We start from the raw sequence: 18023 nt of genomic DNA on the forward strand, positions 1-18023 counted from the left end.
AACAAAACAGCTTGTGGACTCAAAATTACCATTTCATCAAAGCCCAAGCTCTTTAACACCTATTATACAAAATTTCTTCTGCCCTGAATAAATATGCGTAATTGACAGAAATTAGATTTGCTCAGTTACTTGAAACAGAAATGTACTCTTCTGATGCATTTCTTAATTTAGCTTCATACTGAGAGCAGCTGATGGAATAAAAATCTGTGTTTAAAATTAACTATGCACTAGCATTTCCTTTAAAATGAATTTTAACTTTTCCCCCCTCTCTTGTTCTGAAACATTTCCATTAGCAAAGGAAAATTTTTTTTCTTATACTAAGCTAATAGTAGTGGCTTGGTTACTAAAAATTATTTCAGTTCAATCCAAACTCACCAGCATTTTTCATGGAGCATAGCATCAGTTATGAATAATTCACTAATCAATAACCAGTTAAAGGCATATGATTACAATATACTTCACCACAGATAAAATTGGTACCAGCAGTATGCGAAAATACATATTACATTTTAAACTAGAACATAAACTGATGAGAAATGCATTCAATCTGTGTTAAGACCACTGGGGAATTAGGAGAAATTTTATCTTATTTTTAGGAGATTGGGGAGAAGAAACATTCCAACAAATTTGACTTGGCAATAATTAATACCTACTCTTTATGACAGCAATTCATTAAAGTGGGAAATTAAGCAGCACAGTTTTAATAAAAAATAAGATAGAAAATCCTCACTTTCTTCAACTTTGTAAGTACAACTTGAAAATACATGGGAAAGTGTAGATTAGCCTACTAAATGAACCACTGAAATAACGAATGTTTTAGTGATATGTACCATACACTGTGCACAAAATTATTAACCAATTTGCTAACAAGTTCTTGTGTAATTCACATGATTTTTGTACTTCACATTTACTGTTGTTTTTTTTTTTAATGCATGCAGTAAAGCACAAATTCATTATGGCTTCAATATATTGGTTTATTTTTGCCATGATTTTGCTACACGTGTCAGGTATCAGTGCATAGTTGGAAATGCCAATGAATCTGAAATGAAATACTGGTAAGGAACTGTTAAGCAACCCATTCATTACATGCAGGTGTATCTCCTAGGTGACATGGGCTGAAACAAATAGTTAACTCCTCCTGTGTTCTCTAATTTCACTTCCCACAACTTACAGCACTATGTGCAAGGTGTCAGTTTATCCTGAAAAGTTGTCAGTGGCCTGAGCATGTTGCCTAAGCATCAGAATGAGGTGTGAGATTGCCATGTCTGTCTGGAGGCAGAAAGAAGTAATTTAATGAGTGTTTGCAACTTTCCTTAATACATTTCTAAGTGGTGCTCACCTATAGCTGTTGTAGAACTGGTATAAAAACATGACCAGGAAAACAGCGTTTGGAAATACAGCTGTGAAGTCTTGTATAAAACCCCACAGAAACAGATAGAAATACAGGAGATGAAAATACATGCTTTTAAACTACCAGAGATGTACTCATTAACTGATCCTTAAATGTAGCTATAGCAGTACAGTATCAATCTTAAGGACTGTTGGTGGACATTAGTTACCAAAAACACTACAGCTATAATCTAAAAATGAGAAAGTGTAGTTCTCCACTTTGTTCCTATATACATATCCCCACTTGCAACAAATTTGGATGAAGCACAGAATTCTACCATGAAACAAGAGTACAGCAAATCTTCTACACGGCTTTTAAGTGTTCACTTCTTGCACAAAATATATTCATTATTGGTATTTCATAGCCTATAGTTTAAAATACTCAGTAGAAGTAAATGAACAAGCAATGCTCCTCCTACTAAACCATCATGCCTTTGGATGAAAGACAGCTCTAATGGCTTTTTTTTTTCTTTTACTCTAATGGCTCTAAAGCAAAACATTTCCAACATTCCCATGTCGCTTCTGAGAAACTTTTACATACTATAGAAGACAGAAATCCACACTACAAAGATAATCCTTTAAGGAATGTTCTGATTTTCCCATCTTCTTTCCAATAAAAAAAAAATACTTAATTTTATAATCAAAGGCTAAACATGCCCACTACGCCATCAGACAAGCTTCTAGAAGCATGTATTTTCGGCACGAAGAACAAACAGGGCAGAGACTATTTTTTTGTGGGATGGCACATCTTAAGAGGGTGAAACACCTGCATTTTTCTGCAGCTTAGTGTGGCTGCCAGGAGCCTTCAGTATTTTGCAGCCATGGGTGGTGCCGGGTACCCATTAAGACAGTCATCTCAGTTACTATTTTCTTTTTTTTTTTTTTGTACTTTATACTACTACACATTTACTTATGTAATTTGATCATCTAAATGTAGTATGAACACATCACCTAATCTTTGTGCCCTTTCATAACTTAATTTCAAAACATGCTACCTTATATATGCTCTTCCATAAATCTCTTTTGACAGCTATTCACCAAATCTGGAATAATTAACGCCTTGTCTCCTTAATGGACCATGCAGTTGGATGATAAAAAAAATTAATGAAAACATAATTAGCAGGCATTTCTGAGCCTGAACATTGCAAAATAGTTAAGAGTATAATTTTTACTCTTGGATTTTTTTCTCAGAAATTTTTGTAAATAAAACCTCCTACTTTGAATAGTCCACAGTGCAAATTAATATGCTGTGAACTCACAACATAATACATTTTTTCCTTAAGGAACTTGATTTTGAGTATATTCCTATTTCAGTGTAATAATAATACATTTTATTTCACAATAATAAGGATGATATTGTACTTAATGCAAAATGCTGTTGACAAATACAGTAGTTAGGTCTTCAAGAAAACTCCCATTTTGAGCAATTTTGATTCTATCTTCTTTTATCCCCCTAAAACTTATTATTTACTGTAATAAATAAGTCTTCTATTACACAGTCTTTAAATATTTACTAAAATTCCTTAGTTTCAAATAAAATAATATTCATAACTAGTATATTTTAAAATTAAACAATTTGGTGAGCATAAAGAATACTGTAACCAAAGTGTCTTCTTCTAAGAGCAAATAATAGCCAGTACCTATCTGCAACTGCAAAGGAACAGAATTTAGTAGAAATACTACATGATAAGAGTGCTCAGAGAGGTGCAGACACAGTTAAATATTGTGATGTATATTTTTCCAGAAGTGCCATACACTACTGAATACTCACTAATACTTAACATTTATATAGCACGTTACATTTTAAAGTGCTATACAAATACTATATAGATGAAGTGCATTATCTAGAGGCAGAGCAGAATCCAAAGTGAATGATGATCCAATGAACAGCACCATGATGGTATAACATAATGTAAGTACCTCAGAGAGAGGATAACTACTTTATAAAATCATAAAATCATAGCATGGACTGGGTTGGAAGGGACCTTAAAGGTCATGTAGTTCCAATGTCCCTGCCATGGGCAGGAACACCTCCCACTACACCAGGTTGCTCAAAGCCCCATCCAACCTGGCCTTGAAGAGTTACAGGGAGGGGACATTCAACAGCTCCTCTGGGCAACCTCTGCCAGAGTCTCACCACTCTAACAGTGAAGAATTTCTTCCTAACATCTAATCTAAATCTCCCTTCTTTCAGTTTAAATACACATTCCCCCATGTCCTAGTGCCACACATCCTTGTAAAAAGTGCCTCTCCAGCTACCTATGCATGAACAGTATCAGAAGACCACGTTTTACCAGGGGAATGTAAGATATAAATTTACTACCATTCATTAAATAGGTCTCTATCACTACAGAGAACTGGCACAGGAGCTGTAACTGGTTCCACAGGCTTAAGATGCCTAACTTGGAAGTCGTAGGAAACATAAGGAAACCACTTCAGCAGTAAACAAATGGCTTATTTTAAGTGCTAATACAAACAACCTTCAACAACAACAAATCATTCTTATACATCTATGCGGATTCCATGTTTTATAGACATCAATTCTCTAGTGCCTGTTAAATACATAATAAATGAACACAGATGAGGTAAAGATGCTGTAATTGCCACATACAGCCAGTATGGCAAAGGAGGAGTTTTTCCAAATGGGCAGATCCAGAGGCCATGACGAATCCCGTCACGGATGTGATGAGAAGTCCAGGATATGAACAACATCCAAGGAAGAAAACACCATGAATCCTTAAGCCTGAAAAGGTGCATGATGAACTTTAATGTCAGAGCTGCAACAGGAATCACAGTAGAACAATGAAGAAGTGGTCTCCGTGGAAGAGTCAGAGCAGCCTGTGGAAAAGAAAAATGCAGCTGTCAATGGCTACAATGGCGACAAGAATCCATTTCACATTTATAGGTGTATTGGGAAGTGGCTCAGAGCAAAGAAAAACATACTGTACATTTCCACTGTAGTTGATAAAGATTAACAATATGACTATTTAGATGTCTCTGTGTCTATTCTATGAAATGAATCATACATCCTGTTAAGCACTACTGACAGCAAAACAGGGAGGGAGAAGGCTGAGGCATGCTATTTGTCATATGGCACACAGAAATGTGTGTAGTCTCCCGCACTGATATGCATTTCATTTCAAGATAATTAAAAACAACCATACAATACACTTCATCTATTTAATATGCTTTAATTGAAATATCCTACATGTTTTAATGGCACCTAATTTCAAAAACCTATCTTGCATTCTACTACAGTTTGCACCCATTGTTTTAGTTGGACATGTAAAACAAAACAGTAATTTCCACTATGACAGAAATGTTTTCCAACTTACATGTACTTTCACTGCCTTTCACTCAATATTCCTTATGGACAGGCAAAAGACATAGAAACACTGACCAAGAGTCTGAATCAAGTGAAGAATATGGACCCATATTACAGACATTACGAAGAGATGCCCTCCTATGAGACCAAAATGGGAAAAACAGCACATGCTACAAAGTGGCCTGCGAGGTCTCTCCTGTGCTGTTATGGATAGGACATGAGATAAAAATGGATGAAGGGGATAAAAACCTCACTGCTGCTCTACAAGCATGACTACAGGAGTTGCTAAGTAGAAGAAATTCACAAGGAAAGTCTTTCAGGAGGATGTCTGCTCCAGTCTCCAGTGAGTTTTTCCCCAATTAGAGCAGATCAACTCAAGATCAGGTACATCAGGTTATCAGTAGAGGGAACAGAAGCTGCATGAAACCGTTTGTAAGTGCATGTGTTCAACATTAGAGGTGTCCTACATCCAGCCAGGAGGAGGAGAGGAACAACCAAGTTTATTGGGACTGTGTGGATCTGATGGCTTGACATGCTGGAACCACAAAAGCATAAAGTGAACACTGGTGCACAGTGAACCCCAATGCTGTTTAATCATACAAGGACAGAATCTGTCACTATTTCTGAGTGACTAGGGGAACTCAAGAACTGTTCCAGAGGTTGAAGTGAGTCCCACTGGAAAAAAGTGACAAAATCACCAGTGACAGGCCAAGATGTTCTATCCTTGGCATAGATGACTTCAAGAGAGAGTATTTCAGGGACCCAAAAGCATACTGGTGGGCCTCTGATATAGAAGCTGCAGAGACTGAGAACACAGAACAGCTGTGTACTTTACCTGATCTTTCAGATGATCCTTCAGTTGTGGGGTTGCTGAAAGCTGAGGAGTAGCAGGTGCCAAATGCTACTTCAGTGTATCAAAGACAGTATTGCAGCAACAGAGACTGTGATTCCCATCCGTAAGCTCATCCCTCAACTGGACAGACAAGCAGTGATCAGCAGGACTTGCTCATCCTTTAGGAGTCCTATTTGCTCAGTGCAAAAATCTAATGGGAAATGGAGATGAACAGTGGACTACTGGTGCATGAATGAGGTTACATCATTGCTGAGTGCTGCTGTGACAGACCATGCTAGACTTTCAGTATGAACTGAAGACAAAGGCAGCCAGGTGCTTTGCCACTACAGACATCTTACTAACGTGTTCTCCGTTTCTTTAGGAGCTGAGTGTAGGCTGCAGTTTGCTTTCACTTGGAAGAGTGTCCAGTACACCTAGAATAGACTTCCTCAGAGGTGGAAACACAGCTCTACCATGTGCCATGGACTGAATCAGACTGCACTGGAGAAAGGTGGAGCTGTGGAACATATGCAGTACATTGATGACATCGTTGTTTGGGGTAACACAGAAGAAGTCTTTAAGAAAGAAAATAATCCAAATTATTCTGGAAACTGCATTTGCGATAAAAAGAAGCAACGCCGAGGGACCTCCACAAGAGATCCATTTCCTGGGAATAAAGTGGCAAGGTTGGTATCGCCAGAACCTAATGGATGTGGTTAACTAAGTAAAATATATATACCCACCAACTAACAAAAGACAAACTCAAGCCTTTCTTGGCATTGTGTGTTTCTACAGAATACATATTCCCAGTTACAGTCAGACTGTAAAAACTCTCTATGAACTGCCCCAAAAGAACAATTTTAAATGGGGTCCTAACCAGCCAATGGCCTTTGAACAAATTAAATGACAGACTGTGAATGCAGCAGCCCTTGGAGCACTGTGAACAGGACTGGGTATTACAGCTGTGCTCTATACTGCAGTCAGGGACAACAGTCCTACCTAGAGCATCTGGCAGAAAGCACCAGGAGAGACTCAAGGCTGATTCCCAGGATTCTGGAGTCAAAGGTACAAAGGGACCAAAGTGAACTATAGTTTAACAGAAGAGAAGATATTGGCAGTGTATGAGGGAGTTGGAGCTGTTTTGGAAGTAACTGGTACTTGTCTGTGGCTTTGTCCATCAGGTGACGGGATTAAAAAGATCACAATTTTTAACTGTAATGGTATGGACTCAGATCCTGAGTTGCTGCAAAAGGTGTATTTCCTACAGCTTCGTTCCTGTTTCATGCAAGCCAACTGTTCATTAGTTAAAAAGAGAAAAATCTTTCAATGGTAGAATTGTTTATCACCTACTCTACACAGATAGTCAGATTTTTGTTATTGTCAGCAAGAACCAAAAAGTCTATAGTAGCCTAGTTTTGAAAAACCACCCTGGATGGTCATAGATTTTGACACATATCCTACTGACTGATTGCTGTTTCTGTACTTTGACAAAATCAGTAGCAAAGTCTAAATGAGTCTTTTCCCTCCAAGCCATGGTGACAACAGCAACCCAAGCAAGGAAGGAGAATGTGAATGTTAGGTATGTATGTAATTTATCAGCAGTAGTGCCAGTCTTTCTACAGCTGTGGGGAGGTGATGCTTCAAATTTTTTTCATACAGAATTTCAGATGGCAGGGCTGTTTGTACAGCAAACCTGAGACCTCAATTTTAGCATAAGAAAACCCTATTCTTCAATTGCAATATTGTCATTAGGCTTCTGAAGTGCTGTTGCTCAAGTTCTTAGAGAAGAATTGTTTGCTTTCCCTTTCCCATTCTGTAACTGGAGAAACATTTACTTCCCTGAGTTGCTAAGCCCTAGCAACACATAGTTTTACCTGGCATGGTAAGCCATTCTTTCTCCTAACAGGAAAATTTGTTCACCTCTAGAGATGACCAGATATATAAAAAAAAGAATGGTGCGGGATTTTTCTGCCTTAAATCCCCTGAAGAAAGATGATCACAGTTTGAGTAGATTTCAGGAGATATCAACCATGAGAGAGATCAGACTGCAGCTGCAAACAGCTTCTGTTCACAACACCTATTCACATCTATTCACTATCGTTCCATTTGAATATATCCTCAAACAGGTACAAAATCTTCTTGAAGTTCCTGCTCCTCCAGCCCCTTTCATATACTACAATAAGCAGCTGGAAACAGGAGACAACAACTACATGCAGGAGAACCCAAGCAATGTCTTTGCTTTAATGCTTTAAGTGACACCACAGAATTTATGTAACAACATGGGCACCCTCACTCAGTATTCCATATTGCTTCAAAAGCCTTAAGTCCTTAGTTATGAGGATGATCCATAAATTCAGTATTAAAATAACTATTTGTGTGCAAAGCTTATTCTCTAATTCCAGAATTACTCCTATGCAGCCCAGGTTAAATGGCACATTAGCCTGCTGTGTTCTGTGTGTTTGCTGATGCAGTCTTACTTGCAACTGATGGCATTCTCTACACCTTCAGAAGCTGGTGTGTGTAAAAAGCAAGCTAGAAACTTCTGTACGTTCTGAAATACAAGTGTTTGGGCTACAACCCCAGTAGTCATGGGAGTTCTCATTTACAAGCTATGATGAGTATGGTGGCAGGTTGCTGTAACTTTTACCTATAGAGCTCATTCCTAGTCTTCTCATTTGTATACATCCAATACACAGAAAAAGCTATATGGAGTACAATGAGCTCCAAATTCTAAGTAGCAAAGTCTTTGTAGACTTTACACTTCTTGCAAAAAAATGTGGGGAAAAGGGCAGATCACATGTCACCTGGGTACACGAGTATTCATCAGAGCAAACATATAAATGCCATAGGTGACTGTGTACCCTGAATATTCCAGAAAAATAACAGTGACATCCAGAAAAACTCAAGAAGTGAGCAGTGCCAGCAGGAACAGGAGCAGATCACTGAAACAGGAACTTGGTAGCAACTGGAGGGAGAAGGCAATACTGCCTTGTGCTGCACAGAAGGGTTACTTCAAAAGAGTAATCTGTCATCAGATTAAAAGTGCAGAGGAAAAGCTTTATAGATTAATGTGTAGAGTAATGGGAAAAATATAGTTATTACAAATAAGTAATAGTGGTGTGGTTAGTTAATTATATTCTTATTTTATTAGTAACTTAGTAAGGTATTGCATAAGCAGTAAACATTGCTGTCTCTTAAATCAGTTACTCTCAATTCCGCAATCTAAAGAGGAAGAAATAGAAATAGAACTGACAAATAGGCAGTAAAAAAGCCTCCCACAAAGCAATAAATTACATAGGCAACAGTCTGAAATTACAGCATGAAACTGAAAGGCACATCATAATAAGGTGAGGAAAGAAAAATTACACCTTGAAATCAGATCTAGCTAGCCAGGCAACAACAAGAGAAGCTTATGGGGACTATATTGCATCACAAACAAAAAAGACTCTGATGGCACTGTAAGACGACATAAAACCTGAAACAGATGGTTTTGCTTTGTTTTTTTTTTTTCTTTCTGAAGAGACAGAAATGTTGTATGCATGTGACGTTAAGAGGAATTTACCTATGCTATTTGAGTCAAATGAAGTCTCACCTAAAATACTATACACAGGACCTTCTAAAGACAACTAAGGCAAAAGGAAACAAGAAAAGTAGTAAGAGGTTTAGAAAACACAAATCTAGACCTTTCAGAGTTTTTTGAAAGGTATTTCATCAGGAAGAGGCTTTTTGTAAAGCACCGTGGTTTTTCAAGTTGTAACAGCTAATACCTTACTGCTGTAAAAGTCAAAAGTCCCACATGGGACTTGGCTTACAGGTAAGCACCCTTTATTAGCCCAGCTAATATATGGAAGGGGAGAAATTTGTAGGCAAATTACTATGAAGAAGCCTTTGGGCATTTTGGCTTCTCCTTACCTCAGCTAAGTAAGTTTGGCTGCTAAAGGGCTACCCTTCTACTGGCAATATACTGTATTCTGATCTGAAAAACATTTTTCAGGAGAGCACAGCAATCAGCTGCCTTAAAGAATAAGGAAACAAGATCTAACTGTTAAAAGCAATACTTTAGGCTGGATACTAGAAAAAACAACTGTTAGGTGCTGGGAAACTGAAACAACACAGGATCAAATTAAATAATAGAATTGCAATTATTTACTTTGTTTGGGATAGTAGGGATAGGCTAGACAAACACTCTCCATCATGGAAAATGTAAACATATTTAACGCTGCCTCACTGAAGATTAAAAGTGACAGGACACTCCCCAGTTTCATGACCTTATACAGTACTCAACTTTCTAAACACGTTGGTGAAGACTGCCATCTAGTGGTCATAATTAAGAAAATACTGGAAATCTCCAATGCAAGAAAAAGTAGCAATAAAATTTTAATAACACTTTTTAATAACTAGCCATTCTTTACTTGCATATGCCAAAATGTTAATATTCTAGGACACTTCAGTCAACCAAACCAAATTTACTTTTCTTCAGACATTTTTGCAATTTCAGAGTATTTCCTTATGCAAAAGGTACAGAAAAGGGGAGAACTAGGGACTGTCTATGGTGGAACAATGCCAGGCACCATTTGAGGCTGACTGGCTGCAAAGCAATTTTGAGGAATTCAACCTGGTCAGTAATAAGTTGATCCAGCAACATGATGTGGCAAAGAAAGCCAGTGGTACCCTGGGCTGCATTAGGAGCATTCCCAGCAGGTTGAGGCAGGTGATCCTTCCCTCTCCCCTCAGCACCTCTGGAGTGCTGAGTCCTGTTATGGACTCCCCACTATGAGTGAAGGACAGAGCTACTGGAGACTGTGCCCAGAGAAGGGCAACTAAGATCATGAAGGGTTTGCAGCATCTCAAAAATGAGAAAAGGATGAGAGGCAAAACTGTGCAGCCTGGAAAAGAAAAGGCTCAGGGAAGATGTCATCAAGCTGTACTGTTATCTGGAGGGTGTAAAGAGAACAGAGACAAGCTCTTCCCAGCAGTGCCCACTGACAGGACAAAAGGCAACAGGCACAGACTGAAACACAGGGGGTTCCTCCTGAATGTAAGGAAACATTTTTACAGTGAAGATGACTGCACAGGAACAGGCTGCCCAGAGAATTTACACTCATGGAGATATTAAAAAATTGTCTGGACATGGTTCTGAGCAACCAGCTACATGTGAGCCAGCTTCAGCAGAAAAGGTTAAGAAGATGGATCTCTAGAAGACCCTTTCAACTACAGTGACTGTGATTCGGTGAAAATTTGCTCTTTGTCAAAGACAAATATAAGAAAGAAACTGAACATATGCATGAACAGGAAACCATCTTTTCTCTACAACAAATAATGACATTCTACATAAACCAGAATTATTTTCCCATTGGAAGTCTGATTTTTATGTCTTGACTTTATGCAATAACACTGCATTTAGCTGTCTCCTACGTATTTTTTTTTATTTTGACAAACCATTTTGCATTGTTCTTTAATTAAAGGACTACTAAGAATAGCAATTTTCCTTCTACCTATTTCCTTCTGCTGCTTCCTAGGAGCCTTTTCCTCTATCATCCATGAAAAAAGTGAGATGGAAGAGAAAAGTGAGATGGTCAAAGAACTAAGTTATGCTCTGGCTGAATGCTCACATCTCCCCCTTCTCCTGTGCAAGTCTATCTGTGAACATCTTTGGAAAGGGGAGAGTATGTATGCATGTATAGGGGAGAGTACGTATGCATGTATACATATGCTAGCGACACCAGCATAATCACACTGTGACAACTTGTTCTGCTGAGCAGAGCAAATTCCTGACAACAAGCAGAGATCTTGCTTTGGGGACCAGGAGCCAACTGGAGGTGAGAAGCATCATCCACTTGAGGTATGAGGTCCAGAGTGCAGAACTAAGAGAAATGTGGCTAGGGCTGGCACAACCAGAGCTTACAGGAAGCACAACTGTTTTGGAGAGTGTGCAGAAGAGACTGTTGTGGTCAGCAAAAGCTGGGAACTCATGTTTGGAGTAGGCAAGAAGACTGAGATATATGCATGTGTGTGAATGAGGAAGTAGGGATAGGACACATCTAAATCACAGGAGAATCACTGAAAAAGAATGCTGTAATCTGCTAGCATTAATCCTATCAAGAAATGCTGCCCAAACCAGCCTGTAATTGGGTGATGATTACATATATTCCTTAACAGGAGCCAATTCACCTTTTTACTTTTAATAAAAGGTTTGACACCTGTTGGGGTTTTTTTTCCACAATGAACTGTATTTAAAGGCAAACCCAGACTGTCTTTCTAAAGGTGACAGCTAGTATATAGCTTGTTTGTGGGAGAACTATTTAGGACTGGCTAACACCAAATGTACTGCTCAGTAAGACTGAATGAAAACAAACAGTAGCTGGATTATCTACGTTCCAGATATTTCTACCCCTTACTGTAGACAGAAATGGAATAATCCACTTTATATACAAAGTCCCCATGGAATAACTTAACTGTTTAACTTGGAGAAAAAAACAACTGTGATACACATAGAATACCATGTATTCTCTCTAGGGCTTTCAGAACTGTTCTTTCAGAGCCTTATAAGGAGCAAAACTTAACAGAAGACAACATATTTTTAGGACTTTTAAAATAAAAAAAGCTGCATAGAACTGTAATTCCAGTGTATCTGTTAAAAATTAAACTAATTACTTTGAATTTTTAAAATTAGGATATGGCAGAAGGATGACAAAGCAAACACTGATGAAGAAAGAAAACAATCACTGACCTGTTGACTTACCTTTAATGACAGGGAGCCAGCATGAAAGAAGTGGTCCACATCAATGACAGAGGCGAGGAAGCCAGCCAGGGCAGCCTCAGTGAAGTCACTTTTCTTCCTGAGTCCAATCACTATTGCCCAGGACCACATTCCCAGTAGACCATGCACTGCATTATCAGAGAAAGCTCGGAGCCAGTCACTTTGCTGAATGAAGGAAAACTGCAGAAGTCTGTCTGCTACAAAGCAGAATATTCCCAAACATAGACTAGAAATAACTGAAGCTGTGCTGAAAGTCTGAAGAAGAGCATGGGCCTTTTCAGTCTCAGATGCCATGGCAAAAACTATGTCACAGCACACAAAATGTCATCAGCATACACACTGCACATTGTCCTTTGTATCATCAGTTTTTCTGTAAATTCAGAGAAGGGGAAAGAAAATTATTAAAGAAAAAAAAATCCATTAGCACAAAGCACTTGTTGTAACTACAACTGAATATAAAAACACCCCTAACAAAATCAGCATTTGCACTTAATGTTCCTAGGAAATTTTTAATTTTAATTTAAAGTAATTTTTTTACTTGAATACTAGAGATCTGAATTAAAACACCTGTCCTGTTTTAACTTTAAGAAAATATTGTAACACTAAAAGGTCTAACTCTACTTTCTGAAATTTTACAAAATAATTTGAAACATGCCTATAATAATTTGAACACTGAATGTGTTTCAGGATTCCTTCTGGTCTTGAATACATTGTATTAATCAAATTAAATCTTTTACATTGCAACAACAACAAAAAAGACTAAATTTGGAGGCTTCTTAGGACTGATGCTCAAACCCCTCAAACTTCTATATGCCACAACCTTTAAAACAAGAGTTTCTTATCCATAATACAAAACACTACTTTCAATGTTTTGCAATGTTTGCAATGTTTTCAACCTGGTACTCTCTCTAAGCAACTCCTTGGTTACCTTGGAGACTAGCATGTAAAATAAGCATAAGAAAAACCAGAACCACTAAAATACCTTTACCATTTATCATAAACACAGACAGGAACCATTCAGTCAAATAGAAGTAACCAAAACTAACTCTTGACAGAGCAAGACTAGGTATGCATTTCCTCAGTGTGCATTCCACCAGTAAACTCTACTGTAACTTTCAGGGCTTGTCTATTGTTTGCCACAATACCTTTGAAACAGCTCATTTTGCAGAAAAATAGAGAATTAACTAATCACAGTAATTTTCAAAAGTTGACTGCTGCGATTTTAAAATAAAGACATAGTTAAGAGATATAATAATCACTCAAAAGTCCTTAAAAACTATTTATGGTTGTAAAAACCCTTCTGTACAAGGTTATTTCCTTGGAATTGTCCTTCAGTAACTGCCTGACTCCTGGAACAATATTTCAAAAATAACTTAAGATCACAAAGACAATCCCGCTCCCTAGATTATAAAGATAGAGCACTCATTTCTGTGATAACATTACAAAGAACAGTTTTGAAATAAAAATCCTTATGTCTTTGAACAAAAGGACCAATTCTGATTGTCACAACTGTTCTGCTCTTTTGTATTTCAGGGATGCCATGGAGACAGACCACAGCTTCAGAGCCTTCATCCTACCTAGGAACAGATTTTTCCGAAGAGGTTGCTGTTTCTGTGCAATGTTAAATCCTGACAATCCTTCTTCACACAACTCTATCAGATAAATTTGATTCTAAATGGGCTTTGAGCAGCATATTAGACTTCCTTTAAAAACTAATACTAATAACATTGACAAAGAATATTTTATTATTTTCAGCATATTATTGATTATAAGCCCCAGAAAACACAAAATGTCTCCTGGGGTCTTTTGAATTGTAGAATTATCCACAAGACATCACTAATGGAAAGGAAAAAGCCCACTCAGTCATTTATTTGGAAAACATTAAAATAAAAAATACCAGAAGCAAGGATGAATAATACATGGACTTTGCAAACAGATGAAAAAAGTAGGTCAATTTTAGAGTCTGTTAACCATGACTGCACCTCTTTCGAATGAAGATGTAGACACAAAGTATTTCCTGAAACACTGGAACTACCATTTTTCTGATGGGTAACTTTACAATATACAGTACATTTCTGAATAAATTCTTTTTTAAGAAACAAGTGGTGATCTCCTCAAAAATGTATCTTCTACATAACTATCATGTCACATGGCATTTTATTTAAAATTACATATTTTATTTAAAATTACAACAAATACTGTATAAGAATATAATCTGTGAACATCTGATATAGAAACATACCTTTTAAAATTCACACCAGTATTCAATCAAACATGTCCTCAGACTAGAGGACATTTTTTCCATTGCAGCTGTCTTATGCCAGTAGCAAATGTGGTTTATACTCAGTGTTGAGCCTGTATGCTTTCTGAAGTCTGCCCAGTCCAGTGCAGGTAAGACCAAGTGTCATTTGTCCCATCCTAAATAAATCAAACCAGGCAGCAGTAAGCACTCTCTAAAAAACATACACAAAACCCAAATCACAGTAAAAAATAAAGAAAGAAGCAACACCTTTTCAACATTAAAAGGTTCCTGAACAAATAAAATCAAGCTAAAAGCAACTTCTGCTAGAGCTTAAAAGCTCTGTTAAAGAAAGCAGGAAAAAAAGATCATAATACAAGAGAAGTGTGCAAATAAAATGGAACAAGATAATCACTAAAAGATAATAAAACTCAATGTCATGAAGTCAGACAAGGGCACTTCTAGTCTTCTAAGTAATTGCATTTCAAAATATACAGAGATCTGTTTTAGCAGATTTTTCCCTGTAACTGTGTGCCTGAAAGATTCTCACTTAATGAAACACGGATGAGTCACATTCAGGTATCTCTTTTTAATTTAATCCCATCATTTACTGACCATCAAATATGTGAACAGAGACCTATAAATTCAAATTGCAGTTGAGGTCTGCATCAGTTCTGTGGTAAGTTTACACTGCTCTGCTATGGATATTATTAATGTGCATGAAGTACACAGGAAATTAAAATCCAAAATGAGAGTATGATTTCAGAATTATGTATCAAGAAACAAAGGTAACACCACCAGCTGGAAAACAAGGACAATATGTGGATGGGGGTCTTTGAGCCAGAATGAAAAACATGAAGCAAAGATGTGGCTTCAAATTACCCTTAGTAACACCAGGCCCATAGCCTTTTTAAACAGTCTGTCTCTTAAGTTTTTATAGACAAAAATGACTGCAGTCTTTGTAAAAATCAAGCCACACGCACAGGTGCAAGGGTGTTAACTGTAAGTATTCTGCAGATCAGGAGTGAAATCAGACTAGAAAAAGCAAAACACTGTCAAAATAATTTCTGAAATTATAATTTTAAATAAAATTAGAAGCTGTATTTTTTGCCCCAAACCCAATTTTTTTCATATTGCTTACAAAATACCATAATGGTGTCATGCGTCTTTCTATTCTATAAATCTCAGAAAACACTGCTGTGGACTTTACATTTTTCTTAACAGAACAGCAAGTAATAGATGTATCACGCAAGAATGCTCAGAAGCCTATAGGTGCTGAGTCCATTCACATACTGGAGGAAAGATTTAGGTTGGGTTTATATAAAACACATGCACTTATCACCTGATGCAGTAACACAGCTTAGAGTTGTGATTTCTCATTTTATTTTATTTGACATAAAGCATTATGCATATTTTCTGCCTGAATCAACATAGTGCAATTTTGCTATTTTTTTTTCCTTTAAGGAAATTAGATAAAACCTTTTAACAAATGCAGTAATTGTAAATTAACACATTAACATATTTAGATCAGAGCTATAAATTTGCATCTGGGTAAACAGCTGACCCTGTAAATAGTCTTTCAACTCATGATGTAAGAATAAAAAAAAAATAATCAGTGGCTTAAAGTATTATTTAGAAAAACTGCTTTCCAAAATTTTTGTCCCAATTTTGCAAGAAGTTACCAGGTACATATAGGAATTTAATGCATAAATCAGTACAATGATGCACTTTATGCAAGGAGTCAAAAATTCAGAGCAGTTTCTTATGATTCTACAATATCCTAAAAAAAAAAATATCAAAAATTATGTTGGCTGTTATTTATATGAAAAACTTCACAAAGTAAAATTACCATTTAAGATAGGAGCTCACACCCTTAGTGCACTATCTGATGAGAAAGCATATCCAAACCTACAGCAATCTGTGAAGAACTGATAATGCAAATATTTTGGATCAGGTATATATAATGCTTTATCAGGGATGGGGAATGTAAGGAGGCTGAAGAGGAAAGAACACAAAATCAGTAGGATTTTACCAAGCCCCCGTGGAACAGACTGAATCAAACACATTATGAAATTAAGAAAAAACCAAACAAACCCCCCATAAGATCAGGATTTAATTAAATTGCTTATTTCAGGGACTATAATGAAAAACACTTGACAAGAGATGCCACGACACCAAATGCAGACCTTCACCTAAATCAGTATTTTGGGAGTGAGATGTACTGAAGAAAGAGTTGAAAGAAATATCCTGTAAGTATTTAGTAACAAGAGACACACCACAGTGCTATCCAGTAGAGGAAAATTAATTTGGGAAGAAAAAATAATCCAGGACAACAACAACAACAACAACAAAACATAGCATGAACAGTTTATGTATTACTCTCATTAACTACAGCAGCATCAGATCATAAACAGCTAATCCAGTTCAATACTATAACGCAATCGGTATGCGTAACTAGAGAGGCATGAAGGAAAGACTGGCACGATGCATACATGTAGAATTACAGGGATCAGCAACAATTTTTACATCTTGAGGAACGGGTATGCTTCGCCTCGACACCAAAGCCCCTCATCAGCCACCTCCTCGACCATCAACAAAGCCGGGCTGACAGACACGTCCGAGGCACAGAGGTGTCAGGGGGCCCTGCACCCACCACGCCGCTCTCCCTGCTCAGACACGGCGCACCGGCACCCACATGAACAGCACAGGAACGCCTCCGCCAGACTGCTACCAGGGTCTCCCCGCTGCTTTACCTCCTCCCCAAAACCCCTTACACTCCAAAGGCCTCGCGGTCCCCGCAGCAAGAGACCCTGACACCCTTCACCCGGCAGCCCGGAGCCGTGAGGAGCAGCAGCCCAGAGCCGTGAGGAGCAGCAGCCCAGAGCCGTGAGGAGCAGCCCGCCTCTGCCTGGCCCGGCGGCGGAAGGCTTCCCGCCTCCGCGGGGCGAGAGTGGGGCTGTCTGGCTTGCAGCCCCCTCACCTCACGGGGCATGGAAGCCACCTGCCACCTGCCACCTGCTCCCAGCGCCCGGCCCACCCCGCCGCCCACCTCGCCCACCTGAAGCGCGGCCGCGGCAGCCGCCGCTGCCCCGTGAGAAGGAGCGAGTCCGCCCAGCCCCGAGCTCCGGCGCCGCGGCCCGGGGAAAAAAGGGGAGGCCTGCCTGGCCGCGGAGGATGCCGGGATAGCGGCCCGCCCACAGGCCGCGCCGGCGGGAGCCGCTTCTTTCCTTCCTCGGTTCCAAGCTGCGGTGAGAGGAGCGGGAACTGGATCCGAGGGATAATTCCTCCAGAAATACTAAAAAACAGGCTGGGAATTCACAAGATGATTAAATACAGCGCTGAAGTGACACACTGACGGTAAAAGACTAGTACCTTATCACTAAAGACGCGGTGCACAGACAACACATCAGGAAGACCTTAAGACCTTTTCAATAAATATTTATTTACTACAAAAGTGTGAGTAGAAAGCATTTGGGAA

The 18023-nt window shown here is 38.5% G+C and overlaps 1 protein-coding gene across 1 annotated transcript; it reads right to left on the reverse strand.

Moving 5' to 3' along the window:
• Nucleotides 1-3544: 3544 nt before the first annotated feature.
• TMEM267 (transmembrane protein 267) lies at nucleotides 3545-17696 on the reverse strand. The gene is made up of 4 exons (XM_030467824.1): nucleotides 17604-17696; nucleotides 14549-14724; nucleotides 12289-12676; nucleotides 3545-4227 (listed from the first exon to the last, which is right to left on the reverse strand). Exons 3-4 carry the CDS (start codon nucleotides 12598-12600, stop codon nucleotides 3892-3894), a joined length of 648 nt encoding a protein of 215 aa, XP_030323684.1. The 5' UTR covers nucleotides 12601-12676; nucleotides 14549-14724; nucleotides 17604-17696; the 3' UTR covers nucleotides 3545-3891.
• Between the last annotated feature and the right edge of the window lie 327 nt (nucleotides 17697-18023).

The sequence above is a fragment of the Calypte anna genome, chromosome Z (assembly GCF_003957555.1).
Source record: "Calypte anna isolate BGI_N300 chromosome Z, bCalAnn1_v1.p, whole genome shotgun sequence".
NCBI lineage: Eukaryota > Metazoa > Chordata > Aves > Apodiformes > Trochilidae > Calypte > Calypte anna.

What these genes read in the sequence shown, in the direction of transcription:
- TMEM267 (XM_030467824.1), bottom strand. Translation starts at nt 12,600, where the DNA reads ATGGCATCTGAGACTGAAAAGGCCCATGCTCTTCTTCAGACTTTCAGC. An exon ending in CTGGCTCCCTGTCATTAAAG is followed by an intron (nt 4,228 to 12,288) that starts GTAAGTCAACAG and finishes TCTTTTCCACAG; the next exon opens with GCTGCTCTGACTCTTCCACG.